This window comes from Alligator mississippiensis, chromosome 4 (assembly GCF_030867095.1).
Source record: "Alligator mississippiensis isolate rAllMis1 chromosome 4, rAllMis1, whole genome shotgun sequence".
Taxonomy (NCBI): domain Eukaryota; kingdom Metazoa; phylum Chordata; order Crocodylia; family Alligatoridae; genus Alligator; species Alligator mississippiensis.
Window position 1 is genome coordinate 147024534 of NC_081827.1, and position 17419 is coordinate 147041952.

At 45.8% G+C, this 17419-nt stretch overlaps 1 protein-coding gene across 1 annotated transcript in view; it reads left to right on the forward strand.

Moving 5' to 3' along the window:
* The window catches only part of LOC102561360 (ovostatin), a 51604-nt gene that overhangs the window by 15527 nt on the left and 18658 nt on the right, over nucleotides 1-17419 (forward strand). The window contains exons 8-18 of the mRNA XM_019490284.2: nucleotides 332-449; nucleotides 1930-2050; nucleotides 2302-2411; nucleotides 3237-3395; nucleotides 4755-4973; nucleotides 5567-5624; nucleotides 12098-12243; nucleotides 12670-12819; nucleotides 13331-13501; nucleotides 15183-15285; nucleotides 17037-17142. Of these exons, the coding sequence (XP_019345829.1) occupies nucleotides 332-449; nucleotides 1930-2050; nucleotides 2302-2411; nucleotides 3237-3395; nucleotides 4755-4973; nucleotides 5567-5624; nucleotides 12098-12243; nucleotides 12670-12819; nucleotides 13331-13501; nucleotides 15183-15285; nucleotides 17037-17142 (1461 nt within the window). The remainder of the gene's footprint in view (nucleotides 1-331; nucleotides 450-1929; nucleotides 2051-2301; nucleotides 2412-3236; nucleotides 3396-4754; nucleotides 4974-5566; nucleotides 5625-12097; nucleotides 12244-12669; nucleotides 12820-13330; nucleotides 13502-15182; nucleotides 15286-17036; nucleotides 17143-17419) is intronic.

A 17419-nucleotide genomic window follows, 5' to 3' on the forward strand; every position in this document is an offset into this window, starting at 1 on the left:
GCATGGCAATGATGGACTCCCTTGTGGAAAAAAAGAAGGCCTAGGAAAAGGTCTTTAAACCTTGGGTCCAGTAAGACTCCAATTTGGGTCTTAGAGCATGTCTGTACTGCAGGCTGAACTGCTGTGTAGGGACATCTGAGCTAGTTTTAAATGAGGTAGTTTATGTCCTGGAAGCAGCCAGTGCTCAGCATAAGCTCATTTACCCATGTTCTCAGCTACAGTCCGTTGTATAAACAGACTCTTAGTTTTTTGGGTATATATTTGTTTCTTGTATTGAATCCAAAAATAGTGACCACACAATCTGTTTCCTCGTTGTTTTCTCCTCTACTAGGTACACTTATGGACAGCCTGTGCAAGGGAACGTCCAGCTCAGTGTCTGTAAAATGCATTACTATCATACAGAATGTGACCAACAACCCAAGAAAATATGTGAAAGAGTCAATGAAAAAGTATGATGTTGGCCTTTACCTCTTCCTCTCTTCCTTTCCAGCAAGTTTTGCATTTAATGCATCACATGGCTTTATTGGTTGCCTTTTCAGTTCTTGGGGAGTGCTGGGAGGTCCACCTAGAACAGATCTTGTTTCTGCCCAACATGTCATGGGCAGAGCTAGAGGTTTTTGGAGGGGAGGAGTTTTCTTTATTGCTAGGAACTAAATAATTTGTTGGGGAGCTTCATCTTAATAGCCTCAATGCTTCAGAATTCTCATATGTTCCAGACCCAAAGACACAGAAGCCATGGGGAAACTGGGATCCAGGCCTCCACATTACAACTTAAGGATCAACTCTGTTTAGATGGAGTGGCAGGATAAAGAATGAATTTAATCTATCATGTATGGGCCCTGCCCAGGGAAGTAGGTTACATACTGGGAGAGCAGTGACTGCATATGCAAACCTAAAAACTATTCATCACTCCCAGCCTCAAGTATTAGAGCCTTTTTCACTGAGTGGGGCAAATCTGGCAGGACATCAGTTTTCTCCCTACTGTTCTCATGGGATGGCTAATTACTGCCAGGCTAAAAAAGGCATGAGCCTAGTTTAAGTGTTTCATGAGAAGTGCAGCACCACTCCTCTGCAAAAGCAGTGGGAATAAATCTACTGCCAAGGAGCTGAGAAGTTGAAATGGAGAAAGGAGGGATGTAAGCATGTCACCAGATTCAGTGCCAAGCATGTTACCCTGTTGGCTGCAAATATATAATCCCAATCTGAATGAGTAGGGCAAGGAATAGTCACCTTTTCTCAGCAAGCATATGCTTAGTGTTCTTGCTCACATATCAAGGGCAGTTTACAAAGAACATAAAAACCAGTTCTTATGCCTTTCTTTGCAACTTACTGATGTAAAAAGAAGTCCTGCAAGGGCTGAGTATTTATTTTTAGTCTTAGTTTAATTCTTAATCGTATTATTCTTCAAAAAAAATTAATGTTAGAAATTTAGATTTTATCTTGACCTGGAAGCTTTAGTGGAGAAAGGGAGAATGTATGCACTTATGAAATTTAAATAGTGGGGAGAATAAATGGAAGGAAAAGTGTTCTCAGTCAGATTCTGAAAGTTCTGTAGACAAGATTTTTATCTGCTATGAGCTGACTACTACTCCTAAAGTCAAGGCAGGGTACTCATGCTTTGAAGCTGAGTTTGTCATTATATGTTCTGGTTGGCCAGTGCTAGAGTTCTCAGAAAGTGGCAGGACTGAGTTGGGAAGGGTGACACTGAAATGGCAGTGGTGGAAGGTATGGTAAAGTATAGCGCAAGAGGAGAACAATATGACAACAACAGAGAGTAGGTAGGTAGGCAGGACAGCTGGAAGCATGAAGCTAAGATTTGCTAAGAGATGCAGAGCCTCTCATACGAAGACAAGAAGTAGGTGTCTGACCTTGAAAGAACTGGGATTTTTTCTCCCCTTCATAATCACTGGCTTGTCCCTTCTTTTTCAGTTGGGGAAGGATGGCTGCCTCACCAAAGCCATTCCCACTTCAGCATTCCAGTTATTTCGGTATCATCCAAGAATGTTTGTTAGCCTTAACGTGGATGCAGTGGTCACAGAGAATGGAACAGGTAACACCAAAGGGGGATGGTTGGGGAGGGCCAAGTCAGAGGGGTTGCCCTGTGGACAAGTACTCTGTGAGAGGAGTCTGTGACTGCCTGCCATAAGGCAGAGCTCAGCATTAAGATTCATTTCAAACATACAGTTACTTCCTCCAGATTTCTGGACCCATAGCGAGGTCACTCAGTAGGGCTTTTTAAAAGCCTCACATTTCCCCATTTCTGATCCTTTTGTTTTTTCTTTGCCACTGGGCCTCTCACAGGTGTGCAGATTAGCAGCTCTGACTCAATTTTCATCTACGAAGGGAGCAAAAGAATATGGTTTGAGAACATGGATTACTACTACAAAAGGGGAATCCCTTACTTTGGACAGGTAGGCTGGCAGAGACACAACCTTCTCTGGTCATGGAAAAGGGTCTCAGTCTTGTTCTGCTTATGGCCATCTCTACTCCAAGTAGCAGATTCCCTTGATAACAGTTCATGGCAATAGCCTTTACACCAAAAGTCTCCCCACAGTCTTAACTGCTTTCAGAAAACATGAGAAAAACTGGTTGAGAGGTCAGTGGGCTAGTCTTCAGTCATAATTACATGATGTCTATGGGTCAAAGAAGCAATGGATGATATGGGATGAGGTGGAAGGGTCATCATTAAGAAAAAGGATCAAAAGAGGGCCTCTGATTGTTTCAAGTTTTATGAGCCAGCATTCAGTAAAAAGTGGTGCCTTTCAAGGCCATTCCACCCCACTGGCTCAGAGAACGAGAGTCTGAGGTCAGGATGTGAATCACGGTCTCCCAATTGGCAGCCTATAATCCTCCCTTTATATCCTGGAATCAACTGCCATTGAAGAGTCAGGAAGGGATTTCCATGATGAAAACTAAGAATAATATTTAATGCTTGATCCTTTATGTAGTCTTCCGTCCCCCTTACCTGTCAGGAGTGTTTTCCCTGTGTTTCTTTGTCCTGTGGGTGAACCTCCAAAGGAATTCCTCCTCCTCACCCTACAACGTAGTCTGAAGGGTACACATGTGAATTAAACACACTTCATTCTATGGCAGTCCTGCCTGCTGCTATTCACTCTCACGTACCCCACAAGATGTCTTTAGAGTTCCTCAGCCTTTGAAGCCAACTAAACTCATGAAGGGAAAGCAGGCAGGCTCCACTTGCCATCTAAGTTTCCTGCCACTTCTATTCTGTTCAGATCAACCTGAAAGATGAGGAAGACAACCCCATTGCAAATGGAATCATCCGCCTAGAGCTCAATGGAATGTATCTGGCTAACTACACCACAGACAAGAAGGGCTCTGCTCTGTTTTACCTCAACACCTCCAACCTCTTTGATCCCAGATTGAAGCTGAGGGTAAGTAACAGAAAGGCACAACAGCAATGGGGACAATTCCTTGGAACTGGGCTACACAACTAAAATGGTATCAAGGGCCACTTGCAAAATGTTTGCAAGCAGGAAACAGGACAGCAGATGCAGGCAGAGGAGCAGATTAATGACTCGCCATGCAGGGAGTTTGCAGGACTCAAGTTTTGCTTTCCAAATATATATATTTTTTCCATTTAATAAAAATGCTTAACAAAGAATTAGGGTGGGCCACTGGGATTACCCTGTTGGGACATAGGCCCTATGTTCTGCACCTGAGAGAGAAATGGCTCTGTGGGAGGGGTGTGAAGCACATTGGTGTTCTCATGGGCAGCATCATGCTACGTGGCTTTCAGGGTAGGGGAGGCAGCTTGTGGTCACTCCAGTGACTCTCACTCTGACCTGGTGCAGCAATCTGAATGTTAGTAAGCAATGTCCCCTCCCTGCCTGCAGCTCTCTCTGCTTTCTCTTCTTCCCGTTCACTCTTCAGTTAGGTGTTAGCCTTTTCAGCATGTTTGCAGCTTCCGCTGCTTTTGGGGTTTTCCCAGAGCTTAGCCCTGGTTCAGATAGCACCAGAGAAACTGTAAAAACTGCTAAGTGTACCCATGCAGGCAGCAGGGGTGACTCCTGAAACCCCAAGGCAGGTCTGACCAGGAAAGAACTATTGGCATGCACAAGTGCTTGGAGAGGGACAGGCTGTGCCATCAAGATGATGGGGGAAAGAGGGGCAGGGCTGAGGCACTTCCTTCCTGCCTCTTTTCAGAACAGCTGTCTTCCCTGCTGACATACCTGATTCCCACAATCTTCCCAGAGCAGAACCTCCCTGGTGGCCCCTTTATCCTCTCTCACCCACACTGGATGCCCAAACGTCCCATGACATCCATCTGCTTTGCTCCCTTCCATCTGTATTGCAGTCTCTGCCTTCATCAGAGACACATCCTCAGTCTTGTGTTCTCCCCTTCCCTTAGGCTGGCTTAGCAAAAGGGGGAAAGCAGAGTCAGCTGATCCAGTCTGGCTGGAATCCATGTAGCTCTAGCTCTGCAGCATCTCCTAACAGCCAGTGCCACTTTAGCTAGACCTGCAAGGCTCTGAACTCACCTCTCTAATCTCCATTGGAGGTTGCTGTTAAGCAATGTTGTTAAGCACTGGAGCAGAAAGCAACCCAGCTGAGTGCGCTGTGCAAGAACAGCCCAGACGTGCTCATACCCTAAAATGCAGCTATACTTCTTGACACAGAACGTTTTAGAAACAGGTGTAATTAACATGTCTGATACTTTCACATTCTCTTCATTACGTCATCTAATTGTTGTCTTTCCTCCCCCTTACCCTCTTCCCCATGTTTCTTTTCAGGCAAAATATGTTGACTGTTCAGACTTTGGCTGGACGAACTTTGAGGAACCTCAGGCTGTATTCCACATCCAGCGTTTCTACTCCCGCACTAACACCTTTGTTAAGATTGAGCCAGAGAGAGAGCAGCTGAGCTGTGGCCAGCAGAAGGCAATCATGGTGCACTATATCCTGAACAAAGATGGGTATGGGGATGCCACTAGTGTGAACTTCTACTACGTGGTACGTATTAGGGCCCTACTATGTTTGCCAGAAAACCTCTTTGCTTCTGACCACCACTGAGTAATCAGAAGTGTGTAATCTAAATAGGTTTTTGGGTAAAGATCAGAGCCAAGCCATAATCTTACCAAAAGACCCCATCAGAGAGCAGCCCAGTAACACTTTTAGCTAAGTAAATACAAATTCCTTGAAATCAAATAGGGCTCTTCTAGGAGAGGAGAGCACAGAAGTACCACCAGCTGGACTCTGTCTAAATCCACAGTTACACAGCTCAAAAGGAGATGCCAGAACTGGAATAAGGCAGGAGTGATGGGCACTGGTAGAGCAGTGTGGGGAACCCAGGACTGGAATAGCAGGGGAGCTGTAAGGCAGGACTAAGGGATACTAGCAGAGCTGTGTATGAGGAACAGGAAGAAGTAGCTTAAGTCTTGTCCACAACCCTAACTATTTCTTCTGAAGTTACTTGTCCCTCATTTTCATGAGCATAATATTCACCCTAGCCATTAAAAACCTATGCTACAGATTGTACATAAGAGAACCATCCATCTTGACTGGGTTTTCGCTGATTCTGTCTCATGGTGTCCTTTTATGCACAGGTGTTGTCAAAAGGCACAATTGTCCTCAGTGGCACAAAGGAAGTCAACTTGGAACATGGTAAGTGCTGGGATCTTGTTACCATGGGGAAACAGAGGTGTGAATTGTAAAGTTTAGAGCTTGCTACCATTATTTCTAAAGTATTGTAAATGAAACAGGATTAAAATTGAGTACAACAGCTAAATCAGATATGCTTCCTAAACCCATCTTCCACATAAGCTGCAATCAGTGTCACTTGTTCAGAAAAGTACCTGTGTTGCCTCCTGCAGTTCATACCCTGGCTTTCATAGTCAGACTGATCCCACTATTTCTAAGGGCCTTGTCTCACAAGGCACTGAGTATGTCTGTCGTTAGTTCTGTGCAGTATTAAAGTTAGAATGTGCTTTGAGCAGGCACATGGTAAAGTTTACTACAAACTTGTCCCTGCCTGGCCACTGCCCTGGCCAGTCTCTCTGCAAGGAGGTAAGCACTGTAATAAATAAGTGAAGTGCCCTCTGTTGCAGATGATTAGTGTGGCCCCACCCTTCATGAGGTGGAGCCAGACCAGTTTGCTCTGCACCTCATCTGCATATCAATTTTTGGAGCATCCCAGGACTTGTGACAAAAACCCCAGTTCCAATCATGAGTGAGGGCTAATTAGCAGAGATCCTCTGGGGGGGATATCTGAAGTACACACATTTTGAGCAGTGTTGTGTTGTGGTCATCCCTGGCTTGAAATGCTGTTGACTCTAGTGGGCCCAGCCCAGAGAACTATGTGGTAAATTGTGAGCCTTTGGTTTTAAGATGTATTTCTCACTTCCATGTGCTCAGGGAGAGCAGGGTCTGACAGTAAGGAGAGTAGGAAGGGCTGCCAGGGGAAAAAGTTGGGGGAAGCAGAGAGCACAGGAGCTATATGACCCCCCCAGATTTCTTTTCCCTACTGTAGCAGTGGGAGGGGGACAAATTCAAGGCAAACCTCCAATAAATAGATTCTATACCTGGAAAATTCATGGATTCATAGATGCTAGGGTCGGAAGGGACCTCAACAGATCATCGAGTCTGACCTCCTGCCTAGGCAGGAAAGAGTGCTAGGTTCAGATGACCCCAGCCAGATGCCTATCCAGCCTTCTCTTAAAGACCCTCAATGTAGGAGAGAGCACCACCTCCCTTGGAAGCCCATTCCAAATTTTGGCCACCCTCACCATGAAGTTTTCCCTGATATCTAGCTTAAATCTGCTCTCTGTCAGTTTGTGACTGTTGTTCCTTGTTACCCCGAGAGGCACCCTGGTAAATAGAGCATCTCCGGTTCCTTGCTGCGTTCCCCTAATGAATTTGTAGACGGCCAGTGAATTTGTAGGCAGCCACAAATTGTAGCAACTTTATACATTTTACATATGTAGAATTACAATTCCATACATAAATTGTCATACAATCAGGGTCATCTTCTATTCAAGTAAATACAGTACTGTGCTAGCCCAACATTTCCCCTTGCCTTATAACCACTGGGGCGCTCCACTATTGCTGCTGCTGTTGCTTCACACAAGCACTGGGGATGCTGCTCCACTGCTGCTGTTGTTGCTCCCCACCACTGCTAGGGCTGCTTGCTGCATCATTGCAGTCGCTCCACCAGAAGGTGCTGCTCTGGCCCTGCACACAACTGCTGGGGGACACTGTTCTGCTGGTGCTGTCACTCCACACCACCACTAAGGGGCACTCATCCCCTTTAGTTGCTAATGCAACCCAGCTCTTCTAATCCTTAAACAGGCTCAAGAATTTTGGCTTTTCTAGAATTTAGTACAGTCGTGTCAAAAGATACAGACTGCAGGCCAGATCCAGATGACAGAGCCATATCCTCCAGCCTCCTATACAGGGTTAGTCTTGGGCCCTATCTGGCATGTGTGTGTGAAGGAATGTTCCATGGGTCCCCCACACAGTAGATCCTGTGTTCGTCCTGGGCGGCCACTTGAAGCACCCAACCCAACAAGTCCAGGACCTGCGTGGCATGTGGTGTCCACCCCATACCAGCTGCAGCAGGTGCTGTATACAGTATTGCAATCCCAGACAAGCTGGAGCAAGCAGCACAGGTGCTGGATTTGGTATGCAAAATGCTTGGCAGGGTCCATGGGTCCAATCTGGCCCATGGGGCCAGCCCTGTACCCTTTCAGCTTTTTAGAAAAAGAACAAGGAGGCTTGTGGACAGTGGAAACAAGGGGTAGTCACCAAGGAGGAATACACAAGTATATCCCATATTTGTAGGGAGAGGATAAGGAAGGCAAGGGCAGTGACCGAGTTCAGGTTGGTGACCAAAATCAAGGACAATAAGAAGTCCTTCTTTAGGTATATAGGGAGCAGGAGGAAGATCAAGGGAAATGTGGGGCCCTTGCACAGTGGGATGGGACAGTTGATAACAGATAGTCAGGAGAAAGATGAACTCTTTAATGAATACTTTGCGTCGGTGTTCCTGCATACAAATGGTGGTCGCCCGCCTGGTCGGACACTGGACGGATGCAGGGGGGACAATTGCCAACCAATGGTCAGTGCCAAACTGGTGAGGGAGCACTTAGAGCGGATGAATGTCTTCAAGTCGGCAAGACCAGATGGACTACACCCAAGAGTGCTGAAGAAATTGGCTGGCATCACTGCGGAACTGCTGGCGAAGGTATTTGAAGACTTGTGGTGCTCGGGAGAGGTCCCAGAAGACTGGAAAAGGCCCAATGTGGTGCCAATCTTTAAGAAGGGGAGCAGGGAGGATCTGGGAAACTATAGGCTGGTCAGTTTGACCTCAATACTGGGGAAAATTTGGGGAAAAAATTATCAAGTTCATTTGTGAGAGACTGGCAGAAGGCATGATGCTGAAGGATAGCCAACATGGCTGTATTGTGGACATGTTGTGTCTGACCAACCTCATCTCCTTCTATGATCAAGTAACAAACCGCTTAGATGTGGGAGACACAGCTGATGTCATATACTTGGATTTTAAAAAGGCCTTTGATACGGTTTGCCATGACTCTCTTATAAAAAAAACTGGGGGAATGTGGGCTGGCAGAGTCCATGGTCAGGTAGGTTGGGAAATGGCTAAGGGGTTGAACCCAGAGAGTGTTAGTGGATGGGTCTGTATCATCTTGGTGGAAGGTGGCAAGTGATGTCCCACAGGGTTCAGTTCTTGACCCCGTGCTGTTCAACATCTTTATCAATGATTTAGATGAAGATATGGAGAGTGCACTGGCCAAGTTTGTGGATGATACTAAGTTATGGGGAAAAGCAGTCACACAAGGGGATAAGATGCGGATCCAAGCAGACCTGGACAAGCTGGCAAGGTGCGCAGAGTGGAACTGGATGCAGTTCAATAAGGATAAATATATAGTGCTTCATCAGGGGAAAAGTAATCAGCAACATGAATATAGTTTAGGAGGAGATGTCCTGGCCAGCACGATGGCTGAAAGGGACCTTGGGGTTATGGTTGATTGCAGGATGAACATGAGTTGCCAGTGTGACACTGTAGCCAACAAAGCTAATAGCATACCAAGATGCATTAGCCAATGCGTCATGAGTGGGGCCAAGGAAGTGATACTTCCGCTGTACTTGGCACTGGTGAGACCCCAGCTGCAGTACTGTGTCCAGTTCTGGGTGCCACACTTCGAAAAGATATGGACAATCTTGAAGGGGTCCAGAGAAGGGCCACAAGAATGATTAAGAGCCTGGAAGACAAACCTTGTGAGGAAAACTAAGGGATCTGGACTGTTCAGCCTGGGAAAGAGAAGACTGAGGGGGGACTTGGCGGCCATCTATAAGTATGTAAGGGGTAAATATCAGGAGCTGGGAGAAAAACTGTTCACTAGGGTGCCCCAGGGGAGGGCAAGGATCAATGTCCATAAACTGTTAGAGGGTGGTTTCAGGTTGGATGTAAGGAAGAACTTCTTTCCCGGAATCTGGACTAGACTTCCCAAGGAGGTGTTGCAGTCCCCAACCATGGAAGTCTTCAAGAGGAGACTGGACAGACACCTTGATGAGATAATTTGATCTCAGAAGTATTCCTGCCCAGAGCAGGGGGGTTGGACTTGATGATCTTTCAAAGTCCCTTCCAGCCCTTAATTTCTATGATTCATCTGGCCTGTGAGCTGTTCTCATGCCAGTCATCTGGCCCACGGGACCAGATGATTTTTATACGCTGGTTTTAGTGGATACAGACCTCAAGCTGACCCACTACTAAAAACTGCACTTATCGATACTCTAAGGATTTCAGCTCTTTAGAAACAAGTGGATGATAAGTCCTAAGCTGAACCCAGGTTAGGGAGTTGCATTTCACAAATACTCTTTCCTGTGGGGCTTGATGGCAGACTACAACACCATGCCATCATGTTCCTTCACAGATTCAACTAGGGCTTCATTGTCACCTCTGACCTGAGGGTCTCTCCAAGTCATAGTGATTGCTGAACCCTCAGCAACCTTTCCAAGTTTTCTCTTACAATATTAGTACCCTTATGAAAGTCACCATTTTGAAAGGGAAGGTCAGTGCACCACAAACTTGACTCACCTGGCTCCTTGTAGTCAAACAATTAAAATACAGTTAAAACAAGTGAATACAGGAAAACAGGCATAAATTGTTCCCATTCCTTCAGCCATACATACCAATGTGGATATGTAGATAAGGGACACAGTTCTCAACTATCAGAATGTGTATCCCAATAGGGATATTCACACAGATGGGGAGCATCTATATGTTCAATTAATTTGAAGCAATAAATTTCAGCCTAGTTTGCACTGGAGTTTACTCCTCCCAGATGCACCATTTTAACATGTGCCCAGGACTGGAGCATGCTGAGGCAGGTCGGAGCAGCCCCGACTGGCAAAGAACCAGGGGGAGGGGGGCAGGGTGTCAGCCTGCCAGCCTGCAGCTGCTCTGACCTGGCTCAGTGTGCTGTGGAGGAGCTAGCTGGGGCATGAGGGTGCTCCAGTGCAGGTCTAGCTGGCAGGCAGCCCACACACTGAAGCACCCTCATGCCCCAGCCAGTTGCATCAGTGCCTACATGTGTGTTGCTGCTCACAAAAAAAACTTTGAAGCAGGGTAGTATTTGTAGACACTAAAATTTACTATGGAGCTAATTGGGCAGCTCCATAGTAAATGTCTCATGTAGACATGCCCAGGTTGTGAGAAAGACCATAGGTGTACATTAACTGGGTTACAGTCAGTCATACACTATTGTTTCTGCTCATTGATTAGGTGACCAAACCTTTTTACATCTAGAGAATGACAAACATCACTTTGGGTGAAGTTACAGTTAGATCATGGTAAGGTCTCTTAATATGTGGCTGTTTACATGTTAAAGTTCCTTAGCTTGTGCTAAGTGCCTGCTGAGTGTTTCAAAATTACACTACTTCAGGTGAGGGTTAACTCTGGGCTGTGCAACCTAGCTCAGTGGCGACACGTAGGGGGTGTACATGTAGGGGGTGCCCCTCTCCCCAGGGCAGCTAGATTGGCCACAGGGGGACCCCCCCCCCCACCCAGTTAGTGGGACTGGTCGCGGGGGGGGGGGGGGGGGCATGTGCCCTGCCAAATAAGGCGGCATCAGTCACTCATGACCTAGCTTGTGTTATAGTAACTTCAGTCTGCTCCTGGGAGATCAAATGAGAGATTTTCAGTCCTCCGGCACCCCAGGGTACACCGTTCCCAGCCCTCCTCCCCCACCTACAGCAGGGATAGAGCCCAGTGTCCTGGTTCCTAGCCACATTCTCTAGTGATAACTCTGAGCTGTGCAGACCAGAAATGGTGTTATCCCTTAACATGCAACTGCTCACAGCATGCTCTAACTTTAACGCTTTTAACATGCCACAGATTTAGATGGTCTAAGTGTAATGTATAATTTCACCCTTTCTGAAATTACACTTCTGACGTGTTTTTAGGCTAAGCATCACTTTGGGACTTGTTATCCTTTCCCCAGTTCTTTGATAATGACTCCAGATATTCAGAAATGACAAATTCACAGCAAACTGATGTCTGTGCTTATACTGGTGATAATATTCTTATTGTGGAAGCAGTTCTCTTTCTAGCCTGTCCTCAGTTAAAGGGTACTGGCAGGAAACATATGCATGTTTCACTCCTTGTGGTGTATCTTTTATCCTCTATCCTCCTCCAGGTGCTGGTGAATTGCAATAGTCTAGCTATTCTCACAGCTAAAGCAACTCTCAATTAGTTTAAGAGATAGAGGCCTGTGCTATTTGGTGCTGAGGGCTCTACAACTGATCTCTGCAGACAGCATCAGATGCTTTGTTGTGTCGCTTGCACACAGATTCTCCTGTGCAGAACTGAAGCGTGCAGAATTCCTCATCAATTGCAGCACACGTTCCACCACTCTCAGCCAGGTGCCATGTGCTCAGCATCTTAGTGTTGGCATGGTATTGAGGGCGGTGAGAGACAGGTCTTCCAATATCCAGCCATTTCCTTTTAAAGCAACTTTTAGCTTACAGTAAAAAATCTAAGCCTTCCACCAAAACCCCAATTCCTCCAATTTGCTCTCCTTGTTTCTTCTACTATTGCTTCCAAATTCTTTCCACAGATTCTCGGGGCATGTTCACTATCCAGCTGCCTATCAGTGAGAAGTTGGCCCCCAATGCCAGGTTGCTGGTCTACACTGTGCACCCTCATAGGGAGGTGGTGGCTGATAGCACTTACCTGAATATAGAACGGTGCTTGAAGAACAAGGTGAGAACTTCATTTTCTCTTCAAGACCTGGCCATATTGCCACAAGCTAGGGGAACCAGGCAGGTGTCACTCCATTTACATCAGCCCTGGACTTAGGCTAGCCTGATAGGAGAGACAGGAAAGAAGGTGCCTATCTGGAGGACTAACAAAGTGAATGGCAGTATCGACAAGAATAGAAAGGAAATAGAAGAAGTTTACAGGGAGAAAATAGATGGAAACAGCAGTGAAGGGAGGAGAGGGAGATGGATGAGGGTAGAAATGGTCATGTCAGTCCCAGAACAGGGCTTCCAGAAGACTATTTGATGGTGAGGACTTTGATTCACAGAGATGGTGAAAGATGAGAACCTATTCATCTTCCCACAATGTTGTCATTTATGCACCAAGATGCTTTTCCTCAGTAGCTACCATTTCTCTACTCAATTCCAGGTCCAGCTAGAGTTCTCTGAGAAACAGGGGCTTCCAGGCTCTGATGTCAACCTCCACGTTGAAGCTGCTGCCAACTCATACTGTGCCTTGCGGGCTGTAGACCAGAGTGTCTTGCTTCTGAATCCTGAGAGAGAGCTCTCTCCAGAGACTGTAAGTCTTGCCTCCAAGCCTTACACTCCCTTTACTCAGAAATATCTAGTCTACCATGTCATTAGTTTAACATGGCAGGGATGTGCCTACAGGCAGTTCTGAGTTCTCCTTCATGACCCTGCTTCCAAAGATCTTTTCTCCTGTAGACCCAGCATGCAGTATGGTGGGATGTAACTGAGTCCATCTGCAAGGTCTGCTTGTGTTACTACTTACTGCACTAGCAGTTACCATCTTAGCACTTCCTAGTTACCAGGTCACAGCTCATGTGGGAATAACAAAAACCGGCAGAAACCAGGCCCTGAAAATCTCCCATAGATTTATGGAACCAAAGATGTGTGTGAAGATTCAGTTCTATTGGTGCAGCTGCTAGAAAAGCAGTAGTAGGGCTAGTACTCAGACTTTGAAATTCACCTCTCTTCTGACCCACCTACTGTTGGGTGTGATTTCCCAAGACTGTATGCCAATCTGAGACCTTTCCTTATGCTTGTCTATTTTCATCCCTGTCCACCAGATCTACTCTGAGTTACGTACAGGAAACTTGTATGGCTATTACTACCAAGGACTCAACTTGGAAGATGACAACAGTGAGCCTTGCATCCCCTATAAAAACGCCTTTTTCAATGGCTTGTATTATGTGCCCGTGAATGTTAGTCATGATGGTGATGTCTACATGATTTTCAGGGTACGTGTTCTGAATACCTCCCTTACCCTGCTACCATCTTATTGCCTTTGTACAAAGAGCGGCATAGGAGGTAAAAACTGAAGGGAGACTTAGGCCTCTGATCTTTTAATGTTGTTCAATAAATGGTTCATACTGCTATGGGAGAAGGTGAGTTTGCTGGAGGCATTGAGGGTCTCTGATAGCTCCCATTCTCCTCTGGCAGTGATGCTTTTTTATGCCAGCCTGTTAATTACTATTAGCTGTAGTTATTCAATTGCATCTATGATATAGTAGTCATTTGCCAAATCAGACACCATCCCTGCTCCCAGAAGCTTGCAGACAAAAAAACAGACAGAGAATGGGGAGAGGGTTACAACATGCAGGCAGAGTGGGTCAGAAAGAAAGCTACAGGATGAACTGTTGGTTTTATTTCTCAATGCTCTTGTGTGAACCTAAGCTACTTCTGGTGTGCTGGGACTTGATGATACCTTGTTAATTCCCTGTTTATATCCTGATGCCTTCAGATCTTGAGGAAGGAAATGAGTGATGAGAGAATAATGTGGGATGGAATCCTCACCTCATGATCTCAAAGGGAGTTTTGTCATTGACTTCAATGGGGGCAGGATTTCACTCCTAGTATATTAGCCCAGTAGAGGGAAGAGCATGGAGGAAGTTACAGGAACTTGCTCCCAGTGTATAGGCAACGATTCCCAGCCAGGGTGCCAAGATTTTATTAATGGTGCCATGCCACCCAGTCCCTGCATGAGGAGATAAATATTCTCCTTCCCTATTTGGCACTCTGTGACTGCAGTGCCTGTGAAAGTTTCTCTGGGAATTGCCACTGCCTTTCCATGTCTTTTCTACTTCCAAGAGGCCCCGGTGGCAGCCCCCTCCATATTCTCAGCAGCACTGTCTGCTGCAAGTGGGCAAGTGCGCAGACCAACAGACAGACCTTCGATTTGCAACCCAACTCATACCTTCCACTTGTCTCACGCTCCTGGGGCCGGTGGTAAGGGCCATGAGGGCGGTTGCTGTCATGTAAAACCCTTCAGGTGCAATCTTAGTGGCAGGGGCTGCTCTTGCTCTCTGAGGTATGGACAAGGGTTGGGAAAGGTGCAGACAGTGGAAAGAGCAGGGCACAGTGGAGTGAGGTTCTGCCCCTGTTGCCCTTGAGTGGCACCAGCCAGATCAATTATTCTTTTTTAGCCTTGAGGCCTCCTCACCCATATCTTTTCTGAATTTAGATCTTGCTCAGTGATTTTCAACTGGGATACCATAAATTCAGACAAGCTATGAAGAGAGTCCTTGAGGCTCTGAGGGTTGAGAACCACTGTATTAAGGTTTCATTTACACCTGGCTTATAAGGAGTCAATAAACCACTTCTATTGGCCTCATGTTGCCATGACTCCTTTACCCAGCAGTGATGGGCAGACCTGAGTACTACCACTGCTGCTGTTGAATGACCAGCAGATGTCATTGATAAATGGTCTAGTGATAAATGAGCCACAGTGAAACCGAGTCTTGCATTTAACTATGCTAAAAGCACAGAAAATGGAGAGTGAGGCAGGGAAAGAAAAGAAGGGTGCTTGCCTTGCCTTGCCATTTATTAATAAATAAGATGTAGGATAGGTGATGTGCTTTGATGATTAATTAGTAAATTCAGCAAACAACACAATTAATCAATATATTATTTTATTTTAAGGATCTGGGTCTCAAGATTTTTACCAACTCTATGACAAGGAAGCCAGTTGTGTGCAAAACAGAAAAAGCATGCCCTGAAGAAGATGTATTTCATAAGTATGCAGGTACTGCATAAAAAATAAAGAAGTGGGCTAGATGGCCTGGGACAAGACATTAGAGGTTTTCTCTTCCACTTGCAGTTGATCACTTCCAATCAGCCTGCTCCTCAGAATTGTTCCTGGGTAAAATAAATTTGCCAGTCAGCATGTCTGATTTCACTGTGACAGATCCCCACACCATGGCTTGCCTTACATGGTCTGTGGCAGATAATCCCTGCAGAAATAGAGAATGACCTCCCTGCTGGTTGAGTGTAGGAGGAAAATGGGAAAGGGAAGGAAGGCTGCGGCTTTGCCTCTTTCAGAGGAAGAAAACAATTTTATTCTTCAGAGTTGATCATTCTAGAGACTTTTACCAGCTCAACAGTGGCTCAAAAATCTAAATAAAGCAAATCAGTTAAAAAATATAATGGGTCCATTAATAGCCCTAAGATACTATAATACTTAGCATTTAATATCTATAGATCTCAAAGCCTTTTGCAAAGAGAACAGGTATTATAATTATCCTTCTCCCTATGCCATGGAAATGAAAAATTATCACCATCCTCACATAACACATGGAAAAGCTGAAGCACACACCAGGCAAATGAATTGTTCAGTGCTGGTGCTCCCAGCCCTTTGCTCCAGCTTATGCGTTGGCAGCAAATGGCATGGGCAAAATATGTCTCATGGAGCCACTGGATCCAGGCCAAAGAACTGGAGGGTTTTGCCTGTGCTTGCACCCATACCTGCCCCAGGGCTGGGCAGTGAGGAGCTGTGCTGGGGTGGGGCGGCTTTCATCTGTGCCTACATCACTGCCACTTTTCCCCACCCCCTCCACCTCCAGCTGTGCCACAGGATCAGCTCCCAGCCAGTGGGGAGCTGTGTCCTAGCTGCAACAGGGAGGTAAGAGGGTTGGAGGAAATCAGGGAAAAGCAGCAGCAGCATAGACACAGTTTGCAGCTACATGGCTTTGGCACAGCTTCCCACTAGCTGGAAGCTGCACCCATGCAGCAGCCAGGAAGCATGAAGCTCAGAGAAGCAGCAATGGCACAGATGCAGCTCCCAGCTGCCTGGCCCTGGTGTGGGAACAGGGAAAGCCCCTGATGCTGACATGCTACTAAAGGCACCTGGCACCCAGCCCATGGCTTGTAAAAAGTTGCCAGCTACTGCTTTAACTGGTTGAGGTACTGTACAGTAGTTTTCTTATATAATGGATATTTAGCGATAACTCTCTATTATAGCACCATCTTTAAATAGGGAACAGCGCCTTGAATAGGCTGCTTGGGGTCTTTGTAAGGAAACCATTCCTGAGACTCATCTCATCAGCCTTATTCTACTTTTTGCTGTAAGAAGAGGGCCTGGGATAGAGCACTAATTATTACAGCTAACCAGTGGCTCTGGCTAATTGTCCTGTGAACTTTCCAATGGTAAAATAATGGTGGAAAACAGAAAGTATAAGAAAGTAGGGGGGAAATTCGTAGTCCGTATGATTTTCTAAATGAAAAATGGTACAAAGGAGGTACAATCAAAAATTGTGAGAAAGTCATTTCCCCCCACAGCTTCTTGCTTTTTACAATATTTCTGTAGGGGGGAAATTAAAAAAAAAAAGAAATTTCTTGATGCAGAAATATTCAAATAGGATTTTTTTCTGCCAAAATTACTGCAAGGATACTCTGTCTCGGTTGACACAGTATCTAGTCACAGCATAACAGATCACTTCTGACTACCCTGCCCAACATTACACTTTTCCTATGTTCATCTCTCTTCTTCCTCCCTAGAAGAAGCAGGGATTTTTGGTGGTGCTTTCGGTGCTTCAAAGAGAATAGTAAACACCATTCGGAAATTTTTCCCTGAGACCTGGATTTGGAAGCTAGTTCCCACTAAGTGAGTACTCTTGCCATTCTTTCCTTTTCTTCTCTACAATCTGAGGTCTTCATTATTGTCCGCCCAGGACTAAAGTGAAGGTTACAAGAAAAGCTGTAGAACACGTAGCACTTTCATGCACCTCTGTCTTTTTACCCTTGTATTCCTCCTCACTGCTCAAATGTAGATAAGATCCCATGCTTTAACCAGCTCCAGACCCTAATAGGTGGTATTTTATGTCCATTAAAGTGTTGCATGGCCCCTGTTTTAAAGAACAGTGTGAGCCCCTTCCTGCTTA